This window comes from Megalobrama amblycephala, linkage group LG20, assembly GCF_018812025.1.
Source record: "Megalobrama amblycephala isolate DHTTF-2021 linkage group LG20, ASM1881202v1, whole genome shotgun sequence".
Classification (NCBI taxonomy): domain Eukaryota; kingdom Metazoa; phylum Chordata; class Actinopteri; order Cypriniformes; family Xenocyprididae; genus Megalobrama; species Megalobrama amblycephala.
In genome coordinates, this window is record NC_063063.1 from 32,013,327 (window position 1) to 32,040,755 (window position 27,429).

Sequence of the window (27,429 nt, forward strand, 5' to 3'; positions counted from 1 at the left end):
TTTATATTCATTATTTATATTATACTAATCTATATACATGTATATATAGTAACAATCTATGTAATTTATTATAATATTATAAATGAATTAAAAAATATATATAATATAATATATATATATATATATATTTTTATTTATATTTATAATTTTAATTTATATTCATTATTTATATTATACTAATCTATATACATGTATATATAGTAACAATTCAATCTATATCTATATATATCTATATAATTTATTATAATATTATAAATTAATTAAATATATATATATATTATATATGTTTTATTTATATTTATAATTTATATTTTTTTTAATTAAACTGTTACTATATATATTATTTATATTAATATAATTCATAATTGACTTGTCACTGCACTCGCTTATTGTTGGTTTGTTGGTTTAACAGCTATTGCTGTCATTTGTAAGTGGCTTTGGATAAAAGCATATGCTAAACGTTTATACGTTTAATGTTATTTTATATATTTATTTATTTATTACAGTTTCAACTAGCTGTCTATAATCTTCTGGTGAACGTCTCATGGACTGAAGTGTGCAGTGATGCCGCCCTCTGCTGGTCGTCCACACTGAAGCGCACTCCTCCTGTTGAGCTCATGACAGATGTTTATTTTCTATTTCTGAAATCAAACAAACTCTGGGAGCTATTAAACATCCGTCCAGCAGCGAAGCATTCGAAATAAACAACACAATCAGACAAATAACTGATCAGCATCAGCAGAACACGGCATGAATGAATCATGAGACGAGCTTCTCACGCATCCGATCAATAAACCAGATCGACACACGTGTTGAAAAGACACTTTCTGCATTGGTCATGATGCTTCAACTTATATATTAACAAATACGAATAAAAGACGCACCTGAATTTGCCGGATTTCTTCTTCCTGTTGTTTCTTCAGGTCTGAGACGACAGCCTGATGTTCTGAAACACACAAACATAAGAAACTCAATATCTACAGTACTGTAAATATGATGGTTTTGGTGATGAGGACAGATGCTGATGATGAATGATGAATCTGTCCTGTGATTTAAGCTTGTTGCTAGGCAACATTTGTAAACAAACAGCAGCAAGTGAGGAAAAATGACCTAAAATGACTTAATTTCTATGAAGTAAAATCCAGCCAGTGACGAGGAGTAAGATGGGACGGTGTTAAATGACACACAGAAGTGGTACAGTTGTGACGGAGTTACTCACCCTCCGGCTCCTCGACCGCTGCAAGCGCAGAAGTGAGAAAAATAATCTAGTTTAGCTGGAACAGTGTGAAATGACCTCAAATCCTGTTTCTGAATCTAAAAGACGGACATTCGGCTCAACATGCATTTATTTAATAATTTAAAATTACACATTTAAATACGTTTTTTCAATGAGTTTCACATAAAATTGAGATTAACAACTCGTCTTCCCGTCATGTTGAATAAATAGCTCCAATGATGTCACTTCCTGTGTGTCACACTTCATGGCATGATTTTATTAGGGATAAACCCATGCAGGGTTGCACACAATAGATTATAGACTCTGTGTGTTCATACCTTCCTCTGTGTATTTGGGCTCGGGCCGCTCCTCTCCCGGTCTGGTCAGGGGCCACAGGCTCTTCAGGTGTCCAGGTAAACGTCCCTCCAAGCGCTCCAGCGACGGAGGAGGCTGGCTCACTGCCGCCCATGTGTACAGCTGATCTTGCTGGAGAGAGAGAGAGATTATATTAATATATGATTATATGAACTTTTTGAAGCGTCAAAACTCTCGGATTTCATCAAAAATATCTTAATTTGTGTTCTGAAGATGAATGACGGGTGTGGAACGACATGAGGGTGAGAGTAATTAATGACAGAAATTTCATTTTTGGGTGAACTAACCCTTTACTAGTCAAGCTACAAACTCATGCATGGAGAACAGGAGGACATTTCCCTGCATGTTAACACTCAAGAGTTCACGAGGAACGGGTTGTGACTATGAATAATGATGCGGCTGTTCAGCGGAGTGAGATCAGAGGAGCTCGACACTCGTGAAGTGAAGAAATCTGTCAGTTCTCACTGACTGATGCTCAGATCTTTGGAAACACGCATGAATAAACATCGTCGCCGACAGGCCAGAATGAGCAACATGATCAGGTGTGGAACTGCTGCTCACTCTTGTGCTGACTGAGAATCATGGGAAATGCAGTTTTGTGAAAACCTGTCACTTCATAAACCTTCTGAATCACTATTTTCTGGCCAGGTTTATCGTACTTCAAAAGGAACAAAAAAATATGAACGCAAAATGAAAAGTAAAGTCAACATTTTCTAATTCCAATTACATGATCAATATTGCAAATAGGGCTAGACTGATTTTATTTTAACTGTGAACTGCACTGGAGAAGTGTTAAACTAAAACATTAACTGAAATATATATATTTATATTTATATATATAAAAATTAGACAGTCAAACCAAATTATTGAGACTTTTATATTTTTGATATATTTTTACTAGTGGGTTCAGGACACTATAGTTCATTCAGTTTTAGTAATATTTTTATATATAAAAAAAATCAGATTATATATATATATATATATATATATATATATATATATATATATATATATATATATATATATATATATATATATATATATATATATATATATATATATATATATATATATATAAAAAAACATTTATTTAAAAAATAAGTTCTGTTAATGTTTAGAATCAGATTTTATATTTATTTATTATATTTATTAATAATTTATTTTTTCAGTTAATGTTTTCAGTTTAGTTCAGTTAAAATATAAGCAGTCTAGCCTTATTAGCAATATTTAAATTTTGTTCTTTTTATTGATTTATTTTTTAATATATATAATTTTTGGTTAAAGTTGAACAAAAATAAATCTAAATGACCTCGATTTAAAAAAAAAAAAAAAAGAAAAAAGTAAATAACCAACAAAACCAAATAACATTTATATTATCTAAAACGTAAAAAAAAAAATAAATAAATACATTTGTTAATTTAAATAAATGTTTACTGAAAATTCTATATTTTTAAGTGACTGTTTATTTTATTTCCGTTAAACATTTAATATTTTTAGTTTGAATAGTTAATACGTTTTTAATATTTTTAGATTTTCTGAACAAATATCAGTCAGTTGCCAAGGCAACATTTCAAATATTTTCTTTGCTTAAATTGAAGTACTTAAATTACTAAACTAAAACTGAAATAAACACAAATTTTTAATTCTAAATTAAATACATAAAGAATAAAACCGACAAACACACAACAAAATTACCAAAACAAGGATTATAAAATTAAAAACTTGTTCAGAATGTTAAATTAAAAAATAAATTACATTTTTTATAAATTAATTTATAAAAAAAAAATAATAATTACTAAAATAACACTGCACTGTAGTCCACATGAAGCAAACTGCACACAGAAGTTCAGAAAACCGACAAACCAACATCAGTCTCAAACTCTCAGATGCTGACGATCCAGTTTCTGTCTCTATAAACTGATAATTAACCGGACCTGGACGAGTTCAAACACGCTGCTGCTGCTGCGACAGACAGACTGTGGGAGTCTGAGCCGGACCGTGTCCAGTTGTGTTTCTCCGTCCTCTCCATGACCCCTGATAACCTCCAGAACAGACCCGTCGGAGCAGAGGACGGGTGAGGACGAACCTGCCTCCATCCTCAACCTGCGCCGCTGCTCGTCGCCATGGCAACAAGCACACGTGCAGTGAACAACACGCATGCACTTCTCAGTCGCAGGTGCTTTCGGTTTCCATATTAAACCTCAGACGCATGACTCAGCTGAAACAAACACGAGCTCTCCTGCTCCGTCTGCTGATGGTCCAAATCCGCAGCAGCGTCCGGGACATCCGCTCCCATCGCGGCTCGGCCCCGCGTCAACAAACATCATGCTTGAGCTGCACCGCTGACGATCCTGCAGTGAGATCAGGTTGCTTTATGACACAACAGCCTCTCGCTCGCTCCAGACACAGAGAGAGAGAGAGAGTGATGCAGTGGAGGGTTTGCGTGCTGGAGAATAACAGAGTGACGCCACACTGTAGATGAGCCAATCAGAGAGCAGAAGCTGTAAATAAGTAATAAATGTGCTGAACACACACTTTGGTCTCTCTGGACGCAATCACACACACACACACACACACACACACACACACACACACACACACTCACTCTCTCTCACAAACAACTGCATCACACCCTAAAATAAACACACCGCTCCAGCATAACCCAAATCAAATTCAGATCAAACTGCATAATTGTGAGAAAAATCCACTAAAGAAAGTCACATGGTTTAGAGCAACATCTGCCATCACAGCAGCCAGTGTCAGACTCCTGATCGCCAGCAGATGGCGCTCACTTTTTCACCTTCTTGGAAACCAAAAGATGATGCAGAGCCATTCCTGGTAAGAGCCAATCACAGAGAAGCAGATCACATGATGCCAACCAAAGCCAGTAAGAGAGGACAACAAAACTGCACATGTGGCCATTCATCACAGTGTGGTAATATTCCTGGTCTGGGTTTGATCTTAGGGCCCTATGAAATCCGTTTTATTTTTTCCCCAAATTCCGTTTTTTCAGTTTTATTTTTTCTGGATTTTTTTTTTTTCTTTTTTTCAGTTTTCTTTTTTTTTTTGACTCCATTTTAATGGTTAAATTAAATTTTAGTTATCAAAAAACATGTCTAATTAATTGAAATAATGAATCTTGTCCAATTTACCAACAATTTATTAAAAGTTCAAATAAAATTTTTTAGGGCCCTATGATAAACGTTTTATTCTTTCCCCTCAAATTTTATTTTTACCAAATTCTGTTTTCTGGTTTCCTTTTTAATAGTTTAAATTTTAATAATCAAAAAGCATGTCTAATTAATTGAATTCTTAAAGACAATATTTATTAATTAAAAAAATATATTTTTATGAAATGTTTTGTTTTTTCAGAAATTCCGTTGTGTATTTTAATTTTTCCGGCAATCAAATGAACGCATACCATTTAATTTATCTTTTAATCATTAAATTAAACTTTTGTCAAACAATGTGCTGCACAACAGAGCTTTACTGTTAAAATTAAAACATGGAATAAAAACTGAGATTGTTTAAAAATATATTTTAATAATTTATTATTAAATTAATTTATCTAAATTCTACTGTAATATGTTTGTCAAGTTAAACCAAACTTTTATTTTGACGGGTTGCCGAGAGCTTTAAGTTTCTCTGTGTTTACGACGGTAATTTTCTCAAACGAAGCGGTTAAATGCTGATGAAGTGACTTTCAGAGCAGCTCTGGAGATGAATTTTGTGCGTTCATATAGTGAGGCGACAGAGGACGAAAACACCGCGAGCGTCACATGTGCTTCAGCATGCGCCTGCGCGAGCGTGTGTGATAAATGAAACCGCGCTTCTGCATCATTCATTTCAGATGCACACAAACATGCAGGATTCATATTTAAATAGTCTTTTTGTGGTTTAATATTCATGGACACTAGTCTATATCGCAATTTGATTTAAGTGTACTGACCTGCTTTTAATTCATTCATCAAAAATGACAAATTCCGTGACATTCCGCGGAATTCCAAAAATTCCATTTTTATGACTGGATTCCGCGATTCTGTCTGCATTTTCTGCATCTGCAATTATAGGGCCCTAGTTTGATCTAAACCTCTAATCCAAAGATTTAAACTTAATGCAGACTTAGCCAATCAGAGCAGAGCAGGCTCTGGGAGAGGCGGGGTTTAGAGAGACCTTGATTGAACCGTTTCAGACACTGAGAGAAAAGAGCTGATGCTGCAATGGATATTATGAGAAAATTGAAGTGTTTTTGACCTTGGATGAACGTAAAACACAATTAGGAGATTTTAGGGGCAGTGAATGTGAAGTCTAACTGGACTCACGTCAAATTTGGGTGCGATCTGTCCGCTGCTGCCGCACGCCTCTCTGAAACAGTCGCTGAAGGGAAGCAGGAGACCCATGGCCAGGATCCTGGAGCAAATCTTCTCTGCCTCCTCCGGCTCGCTGGAATCCTGCTGCTGGAAAAACTTCTCCAGCAACGTCCGGCCTGCAGACACAGAAATCACCACTGACAAATGAGTCATTTTGCTCTTTGCAAATAAAAATATGCTTTTTTTATTCTGTGGTAAAAACTAGCTTTCATCATATTCCTTTTATGCATTTAAAAGAAAAAAAGTAGACCGGGTAATGTGAAACTAATGGCTGCATTTCAAAACAAACAACATATTTGGCTTTGAAACGAACATCAATTTTAGCTTTAGTTGATGAGAAATAAAGAGCATGTGTGACAGTAATTTCTGCAGCGCACACAGATTTCAGCTTGGTTTCTTGTGAATGAGTCACTGCTGCAGAGCTTCAGCTCTCAGTCTCCCTAAACCGAAAATATCAATGGAGTCACATGATCACTGCGAGCTCCTGCATCAAAGCACAGCACAATTCCATATTTGCATAAGATCCGGTCTAATCCTTCCAGCTCACTTTCATTTAGACGTGATGCAGCGGTGCTGGTCTGAAAGCAGTTTCTTTAGTCATATAGACATGGAAGCTTGTTTCCTCCACAGAATAAGAGAAATGTTTATGCAATTCTGACTTTTCCTTGCAATTTATATCTAAACTCAATTGTGAAGGGGGAAAAAAAATTATAAAAAGTTACAAAAACTCAAAATTGAAGAAAAAAAGAAAAAAGAAAAAAAATCAATTCTGAGAAAAAAGTCAGAATCGTGAGATTTAAACTTGCATTTGCACTTGCAAATTCTTACACATTTAATATATTTTACAATTCTGAGAAAAAAAATCTATAGGCCTATATCTATATCTAATAGAATTCTTAGAAAAAACTGAGATATAAAGTCAGATGAAATAAAGTCAGAATTGCAAGACAAAACATTTTCCATACAAACTTGCAAATTTAATATTAACACTAAGGATTTATGGCATTTCCATCCAGCGTTTTTTTAAATGTGATATCCCAAAATGCACAAAAATAGGTGGATGGAAACATGGCTGAGTTCAGAATTGCAAGGAAAAATCAATACATCTACATTTAATATATTTTACAATTGTGAGGAAAAAAAACACTAATATATTTCCGAATTCTTAGGAAAAAAACAGTAAAAATTGCAAAATATAAACAACTGAAATAAAGTCAGAATTGCAAGACAAAAGCCGTTTCCATCCAAACTTGGAAATTTAACACATTTTTAGAATTGAGGGTGTATCCATCCGGTGTTTTTTTTAAATGCTGTATCCTAAAATGGACATTAAAATAGGTGGATGGAAACATGGCTAAAGTCAGAATTGCGAGAAATAAATTTGGAATTGCAATAAAGTCAGAATTGCAAGACAAAAGCTGTTTCCATCCAAAGTTGCGAATTTAACTAACACATTTTCAGAATTTGTGGCGTTTCCATCCAGCGATTATTAATGCGATATCTCAAAATGCACATGAAAAAAGGTAAATGTAAACATGGCTAAAATCAGAATTGCGAGATTTAAACTTGCATTTGCTGGAAATAAAGTCAGAATTGCAGGGAAAATTGATATATCTACATTTAATATATTTTACGATTCTGAGAGAAAAAAAAAATCTATTAGGCCTATATCTATATCTAATATATTTCAGAATGCTTAGAAAAAAACTGTGAGATATAAAGTCAGTTGAAATAAAGTCAGAATTGCAAGAAATAAACTTGGAATTGTAATAAAGTCAGAATTGCAAGACAAAAATTTTTTTCCATCCAAAGTTGCGAATTTAATATTTACACTAAGAATTTATGGCGTTTCCATCCAGCATTTTTTAATGCGATATCCCAAAATTCACAAAAATAGCTGGATGGAAACACGGCTGAGTTCAGAATTGCAAGGAAAATCGATACATCTACATTTAATATATTTTACAATTGTGAGGACAAAAACACTAATATATTTCCGAATTCTTAGGGGGAAAAAAAAAGGTCAAAATGGCAAAATATAAACAACTGAAATAAAGTCAGAATTGCAAGACAAAAGCCGTTTCCATCCAAACTTGCGAATTTAACACATTTTTAGAATTGATGGTGTATCCATCTGTTGTTTTTTTAATGCAATATCCCAAAATGCACGTTAAAATAGGTGGATGGAAACACAGCAGAGTAACTTCAGAATTGCGAGAAATAAACTTGGAATTGCAATAAAGTCAGAATTGCAAGACAAAAGCTGTTTTTCCATCCAAAGTTGCGAATTTAACTAACACATTTGCAGAATTTATGGCGTTTCCATCCAGCGTTTATTAAAGTATTAAAAAAAAAGGTGGATGGAAACATGGCTAAAATCAGAATTGCGAGGAAAATTTATACATCTACATTTAATATATTTTACAATTGTTAGAAAAAAAAAATCTATACATCTATATCTATTATATTTCAGAATTCTTAGAAAAAAAGTCAAAATTGCAAGATATAAAGTCAGAATCGTAAGACAAAAAAATTTTCCATCCAAAATTACAAATTTAACAACCACATTTTTAGAATTTTTGGCATTGCAATCCAGCGTTTTTTTAAATGCGATATCCCAAAATGCACATAAAGTCAGAATTGTGTCAATTACTTTTTTTTATTTTTTATTCCTTGGCAGAAACAAGCTTCCAGAGTCTGTGCCGTGCGCATAGAGACTCACACACCGACACTTCAAGTTTACAGGCCTGATTATCAACAGATCATTAACTTCATTAGCATGTCAATAAGATCAAAGATGAGCCTGCATTTAAACAGTGTCAGAGAGCCAAGATACAGTAAGGTGCATCATGGGAGATGTAGTTCTGCCTATTAAAGACATCAATCAACACACGTCTCTAGCATTTCAATATAAGATATTGGAGTTCAGCACAAGAAAATACAGTAACATTAGACTGGAGCAACAGAAATCAGACACAGACTCACGACTGACAAGCGTTTAGAGAGATTTGACACGGTGCGTTTAACCCAATCAACCATGCGAGAACACAAAAGAGCAGCAAGAACACGTCTAAAACCGGTTCTTATTCAGAACCAAAACAATCCAAACACTGGACCTAAAAGATCTGAGCTTCTGCTGAATCTACAGCAAAACAAACAATGATGCTTTATGGTATTTTTATTAACTCCAATAACTCCATATACTCCAAATGGTTCAAAAACAGCATGCAATTTACTTTGGGTATGCTTTTTTAGGCATTTTAGGCAAATTTTAAAAGGTTAAAAATGCTAAGGGGTTAATCTCATTATATAAAACTATGTTATCAATGTGTTACACATGAACTGATTCTATGCCTTTATTTTGTTATTCAAATATATAGAAAAAGAGAATATTTCTTATCCTTTAATGCAGGCAAAAGCACACAGCAATGAATGCGTTAAACTCTAAATTCAAATTCCAGAACATGTTTTTATCTTTAAACAACCCTAAATAACAGACTTCCTGTTGGACGGAGCTTATGAATTGCAGTTCAGAAGTTGTTCGGCTCGATGAGATCTATATGTGTACAGAGTTTCATACATATATATGCTAGTATGTAGCCAAGATATCAGTTTGCGTTCAAGGGGGCGCTGTAGAGCCCTACTGCCACGCCCGTGTACCAGCTTTGGCGCGGACCTAATGGCCGAGGATTCTGACGTGTGTGCCAATTTTCAAGAGTTTGAGCATGTTAAGTACTGGAAAACACAAAAATACTGAGGAAGAGCAGCTGTGTATTGAATCTTTCAAACTGGTTCTTTTTAATTTTTAAATGAACATCCATGTAACCATTAAAATTTCTTCAGATTATTAAAATGTAAGAAAAAAATGGTTATTTTAAGAACTGATCACTGAAAGGTTCTTTGGAGAACCAAAAAACAGCATCGCTGCGAAAACCCCCTTTTGGAAACGTTATTTTTAAGAGTGTAGAATGATAATCGCAGAGTCACATGACTGTCTCTAGCGTTTATTCGGCCGCCGTTTCCCATCAATCCAGATCTTAGCAGTCAATACTGTCTAACATGGGCTTTGAACTACAGCTATCAGCTCTTGATCTGATTGGCTGAGAGCGAGCGAGTGATGTCACTAATGGACGAGAGTCCTCAGGGTCTGATCAGCACGATGCCATCTGCTCTAGTGTGTGTGTGGATCAAACGGGAAGAGCTGGAGAAGATATCCTGCTCTGAGAGGATGTTAAATAATGACATCACTGTATTGTAGTGAACTGAAATGACTCTATTGTCTTCTGTAGGAGCAGAATTTAAATTTGTCTCAAAGTTGCTAAAGTTTGCATCATTGATTCTGATATTTTCCCGTTTGTTTCTGAATGTTCTGTTTATATGAACCCTGAACTCTGCAATCTGATTCACATGTTTGTTTACATGTGCATGACATCTATTCTGAATTTGCACTTCATTATTTCAGAAAAACAAGACTTAATATCTGAAGCCATCTCACTTCTCCAGTAAATGCATCTTGATTTAAGAGTGTTTAGATATTTGTGCTGGAAAACAAGACAGAAATACAGGATCTGGGAGTAAAAGTTCAGATGCGGGAGAGAGAGTCTGTGAGAGCGATTCATTCAGATCAGAGTTGTTTATCAGTCACTAAAGACAAAGAGCTCTGCCAACACAACACTGACTGAAAGAGAGAATATATTCACTCGACGGCCAAAACAACTGCTTCTCTTTCACTCGCTGCTTCATTCTCGAACTCTCTCTGTCACCGACTGTGGAAACTACAGACGGGCCAGATCCATCCGTCTCTCACATGCTTATTTTGCTCTGTGCTGTTCTTGGTGTCAGTGTGTGACAATTTTCACTGCTTAGACACATGACATCATCTCCAGCTTCTCAATGCCGTTCCATAATGCCTCTCTACAGGACAGAGACTCTGAATAGGTGCTACATTTGAATTTGAACTTCACAACCATTAAAAAATGGTTCTATATAGTATGAATGTGTGTAGTATAAATGTGACCTACAGTGTCACTTGCGTCGTTCCAAACCCATAAGATCTTCGTTCATCTTCAGAACACAAATTAAGATATTTTTGATGAAATCCGATGGCTCAGTGAGGCCTGAGCATTGACATTTCCTCTCTCAAGATCCATTAATGTACTAAAAACATATTTAAATCAGGTCATGTGAGTACAGTGGTTCAATATTAATATTATAAAGAGACGAGAATATTTTTGGTGCGCCAAAAAAAACAAAATAACGACTTATATAGTGATGGCTGATTTCAAAACACTGCTTCAGGAAGCTTCGGAGCGTTATGAATCTTGTGTGTCGAAATCAGCCATCACTATATAAGTCGTTATTTTGTTTTTTTTGGCGCACCAAAAATATTCTCGTCTCTTTATAATATTAATATTGAACCACTGTACTCACATGACCTGATTTAAATATGTTTTTAGTACATTAATGGATCTTGAGAGAGGAAATGTCAATGCTCAGGCCTCACTGAGCCATCGGATTTCATCAAAAATATCTTAATTTGTGTTCTTTTAAGATTAATGAAAGTCTTACAGCTGTGGAACGGGATGAGGGTGAGTAATAAATGATATTATTTTCATTTTTGGGTGAACTAACCCTTTAAAGCTTGACAAATAAAAGTTTATTGAACCTATAGATAAAATATAAAAAATGAACTGAAGAAAAAGTTTGCATTTTTTAAGAGTGACACTTCAGAGACATTAATAATTAGTGTATTGCATATACGGTAAGCTTTATAGGGTTAATGTTCCTAATATTTTCTAGAATAGATGCAAGAAATGGGAAGAATTAGATGCAACAGAATATTCAGTATGCAACAATAACTTATTTCTCCGTTCAAATAATCTTTTAGTCTTCATTTAAGCTCCTACAGTCTGAGAAATATTTTTTTTAAAAAGTACAAGGTTCCAAATAACTTTAAAATGAATACTTATAAATCATACATTAATCTCAACATTTACAATCAAAAGTTGCATTCGTTAACATTAGTTAATGCATCGCTCATTGTTAGTTGACAAACGTGTCGCTGCCTCACCTGTGAAAACTTCCTGAAAGCTGCATGTCGACACCTGAGATGCAGACGCCCTCCGTGTGGCAGCGAGCGCCGGGCCGCCCTTCCTGAGCGTTCCCTCCGAGCCTCCGTACTCCAGATAGTCATCTGACCTGGCCGTTTTCGGAGGAAGACTCCGAAGCTCCTCGGTCCAGTCGGCGGAGCGGCTGATGGGGTCGGTGATGCTGTAGGAGCGCTGCCGCTTGACCCGTCTCCTCTCGGCCCTGGCCTCGGGCCCTCGCCGCGTGAACAGCGGGCTGTGAGACGGGGACGCCGCGGGCGAGCAGGAGGGCGAGCTCAGCTGTCGCGTGGTGGTTTTGATGTAGGACGTGCTGATTGGCGGATACGGCTTGACCGAGGACTTCAGCAGCCGCGTGGCCAGCGGGCTTTCCTGGTGCACGAACGTCACGCTGCTCTTGCGCCGTTCGCTCACTTCCACGGCGCTCAGACATTCCACCGACCCCGCCGAGAGCGTATCCGTGCTGGGAGCGTCCGGAGCCGAATCGTCCTCTTCCACGGCCTCCACTGCACTTTCAAAGGAAGCAGTGAGATCCGGGAAGCTGCACTCACTGGTTGTCTTGACAACCGCTGGAGGAGGAAGGGGGGCCTCAGGCTCTTTTGTGATGGTACAAAGGCCCGCATCCGAGTCTCCATTCACAGCCGCCTCCTCCTCCTCCTCCTCAGGGAGGTGCTCCGCACTAACATGCTCTTGTTTGGGAAAGGCTTCCAGCACTGTAAATTGCTCCGAGTCGGGGGTCGGAGTGTTTTTAGTGTCCCCACCGTTGGTTTGTTTACAATCCTTCTCCCACGGCAGGTCGACGGCGGTGGTGAGCATCACTCCCTGCTTCATCCGGATGGCCTGCTGGATGTCAGCCAGCAAATCTTCCTGCTCGGCGGCAGAGTGGAAACTATACATATCCGTGTCGGATCCGGAGCTGCGGATCTTCTCCTCTTCCTCGGGGCCGTCGGTGGCATCCAGCGTGGTCTGCCTGCTGTCGGCCACCAGACGAGGCCTCTCGGTCTCCATGTCAGACTGTCCGAGCTCATCTCCGGAGAGATCCGGCGTCTTATTGCAGAGAGATGGAACGCTATCGAGTTCATCCAGCGCATCTTCTTTGGAGGCGCTCAGCAACCCTTTCGCTTTCAGGTTCTTACGCTTCCGTATGTGAGGGAAAACGGAGGATCTGTCTGATTTGTTTTTCTTCTTCCCTCCCTCCCCCTTTCCGTGGGATTTCTTCCCTTTCTTTACACCCTCGTGAGCTCCATTCTCATCCACCGCGCCTCCTGCTTCCCCTCCACCGGAGCGCTTCAGCTTTCCGTCCTGGTTTCCCATGACGAGTGGCTCTCTCACGCCATGACTGCTGCGTTTGCGTCTGCGCGAGCGCCTCGACGACGTGCTTTCGCTCTCGGATGATGATGAGGAGAGCGGAGGGATGGAGGAGGAGGAGGCTGTGACGAAAGAGAGATACAGCAGCTCGCTCTCGCTCTCATCCTCGGCTCTGTAGAAGGAGCCGGGCAGGGAGGGGCTGCGGCCCCGGGGGACATGCGCGTCTGCGAGCGGCTCCTCCCTCTGCATGCGGGGGAAGCTGTACTGCTGCCGTCTGCCCAGACTCAAGGCCTCCAGCAGCTTCTGCCTGAACCCGGGAACCTCCAGCATCTGCAGCGGCTGCATCGTCTCTCTCTCACACACACTCCAGCTGCAGGGAAGACGAGACGAGCATCAATGCGATTCACTTTACACTCGGAAATATGAATTGTCAGAAAATCATTTTAACTCTATGCTGCAAACATTTAAACTCATCTCAGCTCAGTCATTTAGTGAAAATTATTGTTCTGATTGACAGCGGTTTCAAACATTTATAAAATGAGACTGAAAATAACGGTGGGAAATTAAACTAATTTACACACTGAAAAATCAAGTAGCTGTTTTTTACTCAATTAAGCTTAAAAAAATTATTTTTATTGCAAATATTTTAATGTCAACTCAGTCATTTAGTGAAAATAAAATTTATAGGATTGAAAAAAAGATTTTATATTATATAAAAAACAGCATTTTTAAACTTTTTAATATAGTAGACTAAATTCATCAAGTTTAAAAATGCCGTTTAAACATTTTTAAAGTTTAAGGATGTGAACTGACACTGAAAAATAAACCTTTATTTCCCATTTAAGCTTAAAGTTAATAAAAATAAATCTATTATTATTATTGACAGCAGTTTATAAGACAAGACTGATAATAATGGTGTGAACTGAAAATTTACATTGAAAAAGAAAGCAGCTGTTGAATTTTTTTTTCACTTAAGCTTAAAAAAAAACTTTTTATTGCAAACATTTAAACTAATGTCAACTCAGTCATTTAGTGAAAATAAAAAAAATGTATAGGATTGAAAAAAAAAAAAAAAAAAAGAGTTGGTTTCAAGTCTCTGAAAACAGCATTTTTAAACGTTTTAATATAATAGACTAAACTCATGTTATAAAAAAAGTTTAAAAATGCCATTTAAACATTTTTAAAGTTTAAGGATGTGAACTGACACTGAAAAATAAACCTTTATTTCCCACTTAAGCTTAAAAAAGTTAATAAAAATAAATCTATTATTATTATTATTATTATTGACAGCAGTTTATAAGACAAGACTGATAATAATGGTGTGAACTGAAAATTTACATTGAAAAAGAAAGCAGCTGTTGAATTTTTTTTTTTCACTTAAGCTTAAAAAAAAACTTTTTTATTGCAAACATTTAAACTAATGTCAACTCAGTCATTTAGTGAAAAGATAATTTTGTCTCTGAAAACAGCATTTTTAAACTTTAATATAATAGACTAAACTCATGTTATTAAAAAAATGCTGTTTACACTTAAAAATTTTAATAAATGCACAAGCTTAAAAAAGTTAATAAATAAATAATAATAATAGATTTATTTTGACAGCAGATTATAAGACAAGACTGATAATAATGGTGTGAACTGAAAACTAATTTACACTGAAAAATAAAGGAGCTGTTAATTTTTTTTTTCTTCACTTAAGCTTAAAAAACACATTCCAATTAAAATAAATTCAAGTCAGTCATTTAGTGAAAAGATAAAATAAAGGTCTCTGAAAAAAAAGTCTCTGAAAACAGCATTTTTAAACTTTAATATAATAGACTAAACTACTCATGTTATAAAAAGGTTTAAAAAAATGCAGTTTACACTTAAAAATGTTAATAAATGCACTTAAGCTTAAAAAAAGTTAATAAAAAATAATATAATATAAAATATAATATAAAATAATAAATAATAATAGATTTATTTTGACAGCAGATTATAAGACAAGACTGATAGTAATGGTGTGAACTGAAAACTAATTTACACTGAAAAATAAAGGAGCTGTTAATTTTTTTTTCACTTAAGCTTAAAAAACACATTCCAATTAAAATAAATTCAAGTCAGTCATTTAGTGAAAATAGAAGAAAATAAATGTTTTCATAGGATTGAAAAAAAAAAAAAAAAAAAAAAAAAAAAAAAAACAGTTACAAGTCTCTGAAAACATTTTTAAACTTTTTATAACATCAAACTAAACTCATGTTTTTTATACATTATATAAAAATAAAAAACGTCTAAAATGCTGTTTAAACATTTTTAAAGTTTAAAAATGCAGAATAATGTGAACGCACACTGACAAATAAACATTTTCCCCACTTAAGTTTTAAAAAAACTATTCTTTTTATTGCAAACATTTAAACTAATGTCAACTCAGTCATTTAGTGAAAATAAAATAAATGTTTTTATAGGATTGAAAAAAAAAAAGAGTTGGTTTCAAGTCTCTGAAAACATATTTTTTAAACTTTTATAACATCAGACTAAACTCTCATGTTATATATATAAAAAAAAGTTTAAAAATGCAGAACAATGTGAACGGACACTGACAAAAACATTTTCCCCACTTAAGCTTAAACAGTTAATAAATAAAAATAAATCTATTATTATTATTATTATCATTTATAAAATGAGACTGGAAAAATGTAATTTAAATTTTTTTTTACTTAAGCAAAAAAAAAAAAAAAAACTCATTCATCTTAACATTCATCTAATTTCAGAAAATAAGTTTTTATAGGATTAACAGCATTTTTAAACTTTTTGTATATAATCAGAAACTGAAAAGAATGATTGAGTTTTTTCCCCCCAACTTAAGCTTAAAAAAACAGTTAATAAATAAAAATCTATTATTATTATTACTGACAGCAATTTCTAACAGTCATAAAATGAGACTGATAATAATGGTGTGAACTGAAAACTAATTTGTGCACTGAAAAGTTTTTTTGTTTTTTTTTTTAATTTTAAAAGATGAAAAATGTTTTTATAGGACTGAAATTCTTCACATTACTTATATTCATAATTATTCATTATTAGAAAATAATGTTCACAATTGTTCATGTGGCAGAAGCAGTTTTTTCCCCCACTTAAGCTTGAAACAAACATTCAATATAATAATAAAACATTCAAAACAAGTTTTACGTCTGCTCATCAAATACATTGGTCTTATTTTAAGTTTAGTTTTTTGGTGTTAAGTCACTATTGTCTTCTATTGTTTTCAATACTGTTGTATTCTCATTTGTTCAGGTTTGCATCATTAATTTTCCTGTTTATGAAGCTGCTTTGAAACAATCTGCACAGTATAAAGCGCTTTAGAAAACTTTTGTTGCAATGATTAACAAATCAATTATTCGCTAAATTAAACATGCTGCAAACATTTAAATTGTTTCAGCCAAATCATTTAGTGGAAAGAGATGAAAAATAAATGTATTCATAGGATTGGCAGCAGACGCAAAGGCAATGGGGGCCCGAGATCCGCTTGGTTACAAAACATTCTTCCAAATATCTTCCTTTGTGTTCAGGAAAACAAATTTATACAGGTTTGGAACAACTTAAGGGGGAGTAAATGATGACAGAATTTTCATTTTTGGGTGTACTGTCCCTTTAAGCTAAAAAAATAAAAATTATTTAACGTTACAAGTATTTATCATAAGTATGTTTACGTAACAATTTTGTGGTAAACTGATGTACTGTAATTAATTTTCTACTGCTATTGGCCAAGCAATAATAAAAAAAAATAAAACCATCTCAAGATTAAAGTTGTTAAATTTCGGAAAAAACTCGTTAAATTTCGAGAAAAAAGTCGAAATAAAATGTTGAGAATAAACTCGTTAAATTTCGAGAAAAAAAAAATCGAGATTAAATGTTGAGAATAAAGTCATTAAATTACGAGAAAAAAAAGTCGTTAAATTACGAGAACAAATTCGTTAAATTACGAATTTGTTCTCATAATTTAACGATTTTTTTTCTCGTAATTTAATGACTTTATTCTCAACATTTTATTTCGACTTTTTTCTCAATTTAACGAGTTTTTTTCTCGAAATTTAACAACTTTAATCCCGAGATGGTTTTATTTTTTTATTATTGCTTGGCCCTAATCATTTTCCATAAATTTTACAGTCGTTTCCCGCCCATTTTTTCCCTGTCGTTAGCAAATTGTTAACTCTAATTGTTAGTAAACTGAAAACAATTAACTACTGTGAATCTGAACTGGGCATTAAAATCTATTCCGTTTAAAACACACTAAAAATGTTTCGATTCTGTTTCTTAATTTTAAAACAATCGACGAAAACCCACGTGACAAACCTGACTAACCAACAATACAAACAAACCTATTTATGCTGTAACTCCAATCAAACTTAATGAAAACGGAGAAAAACTGGCTGTAACTGTGAACTTGTGTTTAAAACACCATATTTGTGTGTTTGTCTCATATTATACTCACTCATTAATCACTTCTGCTTATTTAATCCTCCGCCATGACCGTGTGCTTGTGTGTGTTCATCTTTCCCGCCGGCGGTTATAATGCGCGGCACCTGCGCGCGTGATTTCTGCGGCGATAGTGACACCCAGCGGTCAGTTACAGTAACTACACGCAGAACAGACTGAGGCAGTGAAGCTTGGTCATTAGTGGGATTTAATAAACCAGTGAAATCAAGTTTACACAAAGAAAGAAAAGTCAAAGTTGATCTGAGTCAGGTTAAATAACCACAATAAATGAGTTTCACAATTAAAAGGCTAACAGAATCAGACTTTTATACTCAATATTTTTTGTATTCATCAAAATAAATGTCAAGGGGTTTGATGCTAATATTAAATTAAATTGACTTTTTCTAGAATCATTTTGTTAACACTCCAACGATGTGTTTTTATTTTGTTTATTGCATTTGTGTGTGTGTGTGTGTGTGTGTGTGTGTGTGTGTGTGTGTGTGTGTGTGGATAAATGTATTAAATATTTAGTACCTCATACAAAATATAACCACAAAAAAAACACAATTGGTTTTTATTGATCAAACATCTCAGTATAGACAAAACTCATAAAACTTTGTACAACAGTTTATAATTTATCACTCCCAGTGCTACAGTAATCAATATAAAGATTACCAATCATCCTGAATAAAGAAACAGTGAACTAAGTGTTTCATAAAGTGTGTTTAACAATTTTAAGCTTTTAGATCATAATATGAGTCACAAAAGCTGAATTAACATCTCAGAGTCTTGCTGTTTTTATTCCGCCCACTAGAGGGGAGTGTCGCTCTTCATTTGATTTTTTTGAGGTCTTTTATGTGTAAAATACTGTATCTCTTGACATCACTTCTGTTGCTGTTACAGCAGTATGTATACTACACATACAGTATTCAACATTGTTTGTAATCAAGGGATCTTTTACCCCAAACATGCTGAAAAAACAGGGAGATTGTTCAAAGGATTGTTCACATGAGCAGCCAGCCGTTCAAATTCACTTTTTACCAAGAGGAAATCCCCATCATAGTTTATTTTTAGAGACATTTACATATTGTTTTCTAACCAACCATATAAAAAAACACACCATGTATTTATTTGTAATCGAACACGACTTCGCATTCAAAAACAATCTAAACTACATAATCTTACAGAAACAGGCACTAAACTCCCATTCATCTGACATTCATATGCACAATAATGAAATATCACATTTCACAATTTAAAAGAATTCATTACACGATCCTTTTATTGGCACATTTTACATTTTGGGTATTTTTGCAGCAGATATTCCCTGCTTGAAGTTGTTTTTGCATTAATTTCCTGCTGAAAACAATGAGGAACCGTACAGTTCGACACTAAAACAAACAAACAAAAAAGCTTTAGATTCTTAAGTTCAGTCAACGTGAAATATGAAGTGTAAAGGAGCTATGTGTAGAATACAGTAATGCTTGTTTTTAGCGGCACCGGTGGCCGTTAAGTGAACTGCAGCTTCTCGTGCACACGCAACGTACAGCTTGATTTAATGCCCCAATATATTCACGGTTAATGTCTTGTTTTTTCTTCGCTTAGAAGTAAAAATAAGTTGTGAATACCTTAATTTGCAGTGATATACTGTTAACGAACTTATCGACGCTGCTGAGCGACGGTTAGATGAGTATGCAAATATGTGCACGCGCTTTCCTCTCAATAACAAAATAAACACACGATAAAAATGACAGAAAGCAGCAGTTAAGAAATCTTCTGATCGTGTTTGCACCAGCTCTGCGATTCACCGACATCATGTCGACAGATGAGGTAATTAATATTAGTTATGATAGTTTGATTATAAAGTATATTTTATATTTAAATAGAGACTATAGTTTGAATTAATCCCTTTTCTTTGCATGACACATTGACTTTATAGTACAGAATGGCTCTTTTGTCATTATCCTGAACATCATAAAGGCATTTATAATGGATGAGAGGCTCTCGGGAGCGCGCATAACCGTTATTACATTTCCCGGCTAAAACGTTCCACGTCACGTCCTTCACATAAAAATCAGTCTACAGGCTTTCATAGACAACAGGAAGTCAGGTAAGGTCTCGTTTTTTAAATTCCATTGCAAGCTGTTGGAAATAAAAACACATTGGCAATAAAAAAGCAATTAATACATGAAAATTCTAACATATATGTGACAACTTGGATATTTGAGGATATCTCAAGTTAAATCCAGGATTAAGTTATTCTAACGTAAATCTGTGAGTTGTGATAGCTAACTGCAAACATTTGTTTTTATAATGAAGTGCACACTACAAGACAGAAGTACATTTATACACTCACAGCTTGTTGTTTTCCGCTCTGAAATACTGAAAACACAAGGTCATTCTGAAGCTGCGATACTCTGGAGTTTATTCTTTTCAACATGCAGAAGGTTTAAACACTGATTTGCACACAATCTTAAAAATAAAGGTTCCAAAAGTGGGTTTTCACACAATGACATTGAACCACCATTCTTGGTTCCCCCACCGTTCTTAAAAGAACCATTTGTCTAAGAATAGTTTAAAGGGTTAGTTCACCCAAAAATGAAAATTCTGTCATTAATTACTCACCCTCATGCCGTTCCACACCCGTAAGACCTTCGTTCATCTTCAGAACACAATTTAAGATATTTTTGATGAAATCCGATGGCCCTGCATAGCCAGCAATGACATTTCCTCTCTCAAGATCCATTAAAGTACTAAAAACATATTTAAATCAGTTCATGTGAGTACAGTGGTTCAATATTAATATTATAAAGCAACGGGAATATTTTTGGTGCGCCAAAAAACAAAATAACGACTTATATAGTGATGGCCAATTTCAAAACACTGCTTCAGGAAGCTTCGGAGCGTTATGAATCAGTGTGTCGAATCATGATTCGGATTGCGTGTCAAACCGCCAAACTGCTGAAATCACGTGACTTTGGCGCTCCGAACCGCTGATTCGATACGCTGATTCATAATGCTCCAAAGCTTCATGAAGCAGTGTTTTGAAATCAGCCATCACTATATAAGTCGTTATTTTGTTTTTTTGGCGCACCAAAAATATTCCCGTCGCTTTATAATATTAATATTGAACCACTGTACTCACATGAACTGATTTAAATATGTTTTTAGTACATTAATGGATCTTGAGAGAGGAAATGTCATTGCTCAGGCCTCACTGAGCCATCGGATTTCAACAAAAATATCTTAATTTGTGTTCTGAAGATGAACGGAGGTCTTAGGGGTGTGGAACGGCATGAGGGTGAGTAATTAATGACAGAATTTTAATTTTTGGGTGAACTAACGCTTTAATAATCTATAGAACTTGTGTGGAATGGAAAGATTAAATGTTCTTCATGGAACCATTTATGCCAATAAAGAATCTTTATTTTAAGAGTGTAGAACAGAAAGAAAAAAAGAAAGAAAAACTGCTCAAATTCAGGGATGCGCCGGCGCTTGAGGAGACGTGGGCAGAAGGGTTTTTTGGCTCCCTCTTCCCATGGTGTTTTTTGAGATTTTATTGGCTCATTGCTGCTCTCAGGGGTGAAAAAGCACAGAGGAATTGATGGTGGATAACCATCTCAAAGTTTTACAACAGTATCTAGCCAAAGATTTACTTGGAATAAAAAAGATTCCACATTTACTTGTACTTCAGTATTTAAAGGCAAAACAGTAAATGGTTTTTTGCTTTAGAAATGACAACTTTAGGAGTTTTGCAGTCTCACGAACTAAAAACAAAGTGCTTCAGTTTTGCAGTGTGCACTTGACTTAAATGCATTCGGCATTATTGGGAAAAACAGTCATGACATCACACCCAGTAAAAGTCATTTTAGCAGTAAAACAAAAGTACAAAAATCACAGAAGTACCACAACATGGAGCATCACACCAAAAACCCCAATGAAACACATGAACCATATCAGTGAAAGGGATTATCAACAGCTTCATTTAGTCAAAATGAAACCGCATTTGTCCAACCCATTATTTTCTCACATGTTTTGCTCATAATGGTTATAAAAAGTTATGAGCCAAACGTGCAGAGTTGGACAAAGTGATTTATTTTTAAAGCTTTCCTGTAGATCTTGCAACACCAAGGTCATTGGTTTGATTCCCAGGAAAAGCGAGAACTGATCAAATGTAAATGTGTATAAAGTCGCTTTGGATAAAAGCGCCTGCCAAATGCATAAATGTAAATGTAAAAAAAGGATGAGCCCTTAAATACTGTATGTACCAACCCAACTTTTAGTTTCAGTAGGAAATGCATCAACACAGGAAAGAAAACTTTTAATTTCATATGTACAGGGTGCAGAAAATGTTTTGTAGTGGTTGATTTTGAAGTCACACAATCCGTTTTTGATGGCTTCACTGCAAACTTTCTTCCTCAGTATTTTTGTCTTCTTTTCCAGTTCAAATATCTAAATATTCTTAAATCAAAATGCATTTACTTGAGAAGCGAAATGCACTTATTTTCTGAAAAATATATCTAGTCGGGTTAGAAAAACAAACTTAGTTTAAAATAATTTTTCTGACCACATTGGCAGATATTGTTTTAAGCGTAAACTCACTTAATTTTGATGCACTTGTCAGAAAACAAGACTTAATATTAGGTACTTGTCAAAAGTACAGACTTCGGTACTGGAATTTTAAAAATGTGATGATATCAGCATCTCCCTCTAGCATTTTGAGTGCTGTTGAGTGGATTTTTAAACACCTCTGATTGGCCACTGTGTTCACACGCTCAACAGATATGTCTGTGATTGGCTACAATGATCAACGCTTCAAAAACATGTTGTAAATAGAAACCTTTGATGCTTTTTTAACACCTATTTGCCACTTGTTTGCCACCTGATGTCACCTGTTGGAGTTTGGGTTCCTTGCCGCTGTCGCCTTTGGCTTGCTTAGTTGGGGACACTTGACATTTGACTTGACATTTGATATTCAACAGTGCTTTGATCTGCCTGCATTGACACTATTCTTTAAGACCTGCCGTGCAGCCAAAATTATGTACCAGTTATCAATGTGAAGCTGCTTTGACACAATCTGCATTGCAAAAAGCGCTATATAAATAAAGGTGACTTGAGTTGACTCTTCACCAAACAATTACACAGATACTCGCGGGAGCTTTTGACTATCTGCTAATATATAGACACCTGCTTTCAAAGCTCCCGTATGTAATTGTGTAAGCGCTCCGTGAAGAGCATCAAACGTTTCTATTTACAACATGTTTTTGAAGCGTTGATCATTGTAGCCAATCACAGACATATCTGTTGAGCACATGAACACAATGGCCAATCAGAGGTGTTTAAGAGTCCGCTAGAGCAGTGGTTCCCAAACTTTTTAGCCTGGAGTACCCCCTGAAGGGATTACCATCCTTCTGCGTACCCCCTCTCTTTCACTTCGACTGCAGTCACACCTTTACCATTAAGGGACAATATTTGCCCCCTAAATTGATTTTCCAGTGCATATTTTTACCTTTATGAATAACTTTATAAAATAAATAATGTTTTAAATAAAAATGTTCAATAGAGAAATATGCAATGATGGTAAAACCAAGAAAAACTTTTAAATATTAAACTAAAACCGCCAGTAGGTGGCAGCAAGTCACTGTTTTTATGAGTGAGTCATTGAATCATTCATTCAGTAACAAAGCAAGTGGCTGTGAATGAATCATTGAATCATTGACTCTCACGATTCGTTCAAAGCCGCAGAATTGTTCGCGAAACAGAGACGTGTGTTGTAGTTCTGCTGTGGTTTTCGTTAGAACTATTATTTCATTGCAAAATAGAGCAAATACTGACAGTACTGTGTTTAAAATGTACGTTTTGTTTTTTGATCTGTTGTATAATAATGTCACGTTTGCAGTCATGTGGATATTTGGGAACAATTGCTTGTTATCATCATTAAATACAAGAACTCACACAAGGTATGTTTTTGTATCAGAGAAAGTTTGAGTCTTAAATCGAAATGAATCCACTATCTGTGTCTATATTTGTTCTTCATGCGAGTAAGTGTTAAATCCCTACTTTTACAAAGGTGCATTGTCGAGAACGACAGTAATTTAGCGCGATTTAAGGCAGCAGACTGCATGCAATCTATCATATGCACGCTGCTTATGTGGATACAGTCATTTTTGACTGCAAATGATGAGGTACTTTGATTAAATGTACTGGATTTACGGCATTTTGGCATTTAGAAATACATGCTCAGTTTTAATATTACTTTAAGGTAGAATTCTTAAAGTTCGCGTACCCCCTCGTCACCTCACGTACCCCAGTTTGGGCCAAAGAATGCTAGGGGGAAATGCTGGTATAGTCACATTTTTAAAATTTCACTACCAACTTGGTACAGAAGTCGGTACTTCTGAAAACCCTACTTAATTTATATATATAATTTTGCTTCTCCAGTAAATGCATCTTGATTTAAGAATGTTTTGGATATTTGTACTGGAAAACAAGAGGAAGAACATCACGTTTGCAGCGTTTAACTGAGGCACCTATAAACATCAATACTGCACAGCCCTTCAGAAACAAACGCACAATGTCGACCTTCAATCCGGACTTTGTTTCCGGTAGGTCGCCGCCGGCTGTCTCTGCTGGATCTGCGGTTTGTTGGGTTTCTTCTGACGCCACTGACACAGCAGAATGGATCTGAAGGTGGTGCGGAAGGTTTTGTTGCAGAGAGCGTAACACATGGGATTGACCGTGCTGTTGACGTAACACAGCCAGTAACCCAATGCCCATAGCGTCCTGGGGATGCACTCGTAGCAGAACACGTTCAGCAGGACCATGATGTTATACGGCGTCCAGGTGATGATGAAGGCCAGGAGAATGGCGCTCAGCGTCTGCGCCGCCTTCTTCTCTTTCACCAGAGACATCTTTTTGCGCTTGTTGACTTGTGTTTTGGTCTTGCAGATGAAGCGTTTGGCGTCTTTGTGAGAGATGTTGGCGTTGGGTTGGTCTTTCGGCGCTGAGGAACATCCCTTTCTGGATGGTCTTGCCTCTGCGTCCGTCGGTTGGAGGCTATCGGAGTCTCCGCGTCCTTCGAGCGCGACCGAGTAGATGGGACGGGCGTCTTCAACGTCCTCTTCTTCGTCATCGTCCGATTGGTCGATAGACACAGCCGTCTCATTGTTATTCCAGCTGTCGCTGCTGCTGCGGTCCGTGTCGCCGCTGCCGGATGTTCGACTCGACGGCCAGAACCACAAACGCCCCGCTTTCGTTTTCCCAGAATTTCTCTGGCTGGATGGATGCAGCTCGTAACTGCTATGACTGCGTGAGCTTCCCGGTTCTTCCGGATTCCCTTGGTTTCCTGAACCCTTCAACCCAGCCAGCTCCTTGGAACGGTTCTCTGTCTCCTTGTAGATCCGCCAGTAGAGGACGGTCATGATGGTGACGGGCAGGTAGAACGCGGCAATAGCCGTACAAAACGTAGTGATCGGCTCCGTGAGGAACTGGATGTAGCATGCGTCCGACTCGACCGTCCGCTTTCCCACGAAATACTGCCAGAAGAGGATGGCCGGCGCCCATAGGATGAACGAAATGGACCAGGCGAGTCCAATCATGGTCATGGCTCGTTTGGTGGTCCGTTTGGCTCGGTACGTCAGGGGGCGCGTGACGGAGAAGTACCTGTCGAAGCTGATGACCAGAAGGTTCATGACGGACGCGTTGCTGGCCACATAATCAATGGCCAACCACAAGTCACATGCCCAGTTCCCAAGAGCCCATTGGTTCATGATGATGTAAGTGGTGTAGAGGTTCATCGAAAGCACACCGATAATGAGGTCGGCGAATGCCAGGCTGAGCAAGTAATAGTTGTTCACCGTCTTCAACTGCTTGTTGACTTTAAACGACACCAGGACCAGGATGTTCCCGATGATGGTGACTAAGGAAAGCGAGCCACACAAGAACACGATCATCACGACCTGCCAGACGGTGTGGCCGCCGAGCGGGTCGTACGTCACTGGCGACGTGCCATTGTGGCTGCCGGTCAAGTTGGCCAGGAGCGAATCGTTGGCAGGCCGATCGGTCTGGACGTCATGTGGTACGAAAGCTGTGACGAGATAGGCCCGCATCCCCGGGGAGCTGTTGGTCAGGAATATTCCAGGCTCGGCGCTCAGCGTCAGGTTCATGGTGGCATATTCTGTGGGCGAAGCTGACAGACAAGAGGTATGAGAGAACGACACAAACAACTAGTTAAAGGATTAGTTCACTTCAGAATTAACATTTTCTGATGATTTACTCACTCCCCATTTCATTCAAAATGTTTGTCTTTCTTCAGTCAAACAAAAAGAAATGAAGGTTTTTGAGGAAAACAATTCAGGATTTTTCTCCATATGAAGAGTTTGGTTCCAAAACGCAATAACTCCATTTTGATTCATTTGAGTAAAAAGGTGTTTTCTTTACCAAGAAAGTGGCAAGATTTTCTGTTTCAAACTTTCACATAGCATCTTTTGGTTATGAAAACATTAAAAATTCAAATCTACATTTTGATTTTAAAAAGTTTATTATAAAAATGTATTATTTTTTCCCCAAAATGCAATAAATCCATGACACTTTTTTTTTCAAAATGTAATTAATCCATCAATATAAAAGTTATTTTTCAAATTGAAAATACACAACAAAGTAAGTTGATTCACATATATGACAGAGTCTAAACGTTGCCAATATTTATCTTATATACAGGCATTTCACAGACATTCGCTCCCAAAATGAATTCAACGGGTCATCTTGTTAATGTTATAAATTATTTGTCATTATCGATTAAAGAGTATCTGACGCCACCGCACGGTTAAATAAACACATTTGCAGAGTACATTGGTATTAAATGTGTGGAATGGTGCGCTGTGATTGGTTGTGCGGATATATCGCGTTCCGCAGAGAAAGGAGACTAACGTTTGTCGCGTTTTGGAAAGAAAGGGAGAAAACATTACAGAATAACACGACGGATATCGCATTTTGAGCAAAATTAATAAATTATTTTTCAATACTGATCAGATACAATACTTTTTTTAAAAATGGCGTTTATCGTGTTTTGGAACCAAACTCTCCATATAGTGGACTTCACTGGGGTTCAACGGGTTGAAGGTCCAAATGTCAGTTTCAGAGCAGCTTCAAAGAGCTCTACATGATCCCAGACGAGGAATAAGAGTCTCATCTAGAGAAACCATCGGCCATTTTCTAAAAAAAATAAAAATTATATACTTTTTAACCACAAATGCTCATCTTGCACTGCTCTGTGATGCTCCACGCATGACGTAATCATGTTGGAAAGGTCATGGAAATACCGATTCAGCGTCTACAAAGTGATCGTACAAAGACTAAGTCAAACTGCCTTTACAAAAAAAGATAAAACAATGATGTCGGACAATTTTGAAGTTGAAGGAGAAAATGAGATCTACCGCGGTACTTCCACCTACGTCACGCGTGACCTTTCCAACATGATTACGTCATGCGTGGAGCATCACAGAGCAGTGCAAGACGAGCATTTGTGGTTAAAAAGTATATAATTTTTATTTATTTAAGAAAATGGCTGATGGTTTCTCTAGATTAGACTCTTATTCCTTGT

The 27,429-nt window shown here is 36.3% G+C and overlaps 2 protein-coding genes across 3 annotated transcripts in view; both read right to left on the minus strand.

The window, feature by feature from the left end:
* fmn2b (formin 2b) overlaps positions 1 to 17,993 on the minus strand; it is a 58,985-nt gene extending 40,992 nt beyond the window's left edge. Inside the window, exons 1-6 of one of the 2 annotated variants that reach the window (XM_048170064.1) lie at positions 17,845 to 17,993; positions 12,032 to 13,743; positions 5,914 to 6,077; positions 1,555 to 1,702; positions 1,220 to 1,237; positions 885 to 946 (exon numbers count right to left, since the gene is read on the minus strand). In XM_048170064.1, coding sequence (XP_048026021.1) covers positions 885 to 946; positions 1,220 to 1,237; positions 1,555 to 1,702; positions 5,914 to 6,077; positions 12,032 to 13,718 — 2,079 coding nt within the window. In that variant the 5' untranslated portion in view covers positions 13,719 to 13,743; positions 17,845 to 17,993. The remainder of the gene's footprint in view (positions 1 to 884; positions 947 to 1,219; positions 1,238 to 1,554; positions 1,703 to 5,913; positions 6,078 to 12,031; positions 13,744 to 17,844) is intronic. The other variant, XM_048170065.1, reaches the window with a different exon arrangement.
* Positions 17,994 to 23,976: 5,983 nt separating this feature from the next.
* Positions 23,977 to 27,429, minus strand: part of chrm3b (cholinergic receptor, muscarinic 3b) — a 32,341-nt gene continuing 28,888 nt past the window's right edge. The window contains exon 3 of the mRNA XM_048170066.1: positions 23,977 to 26,016. Coding sequence (XP_048026023.1) covers positions 24,413 to 25,993 — 1,581 coding nt within the window. The 5' untranslated portion in view covers positions 25,994 to 26,016 and the 3' untranslated portion in view covers positions 23,977 to 24,412. The remainder of the gene's footprint in view (positions 26,017 to 27,429) is intronic.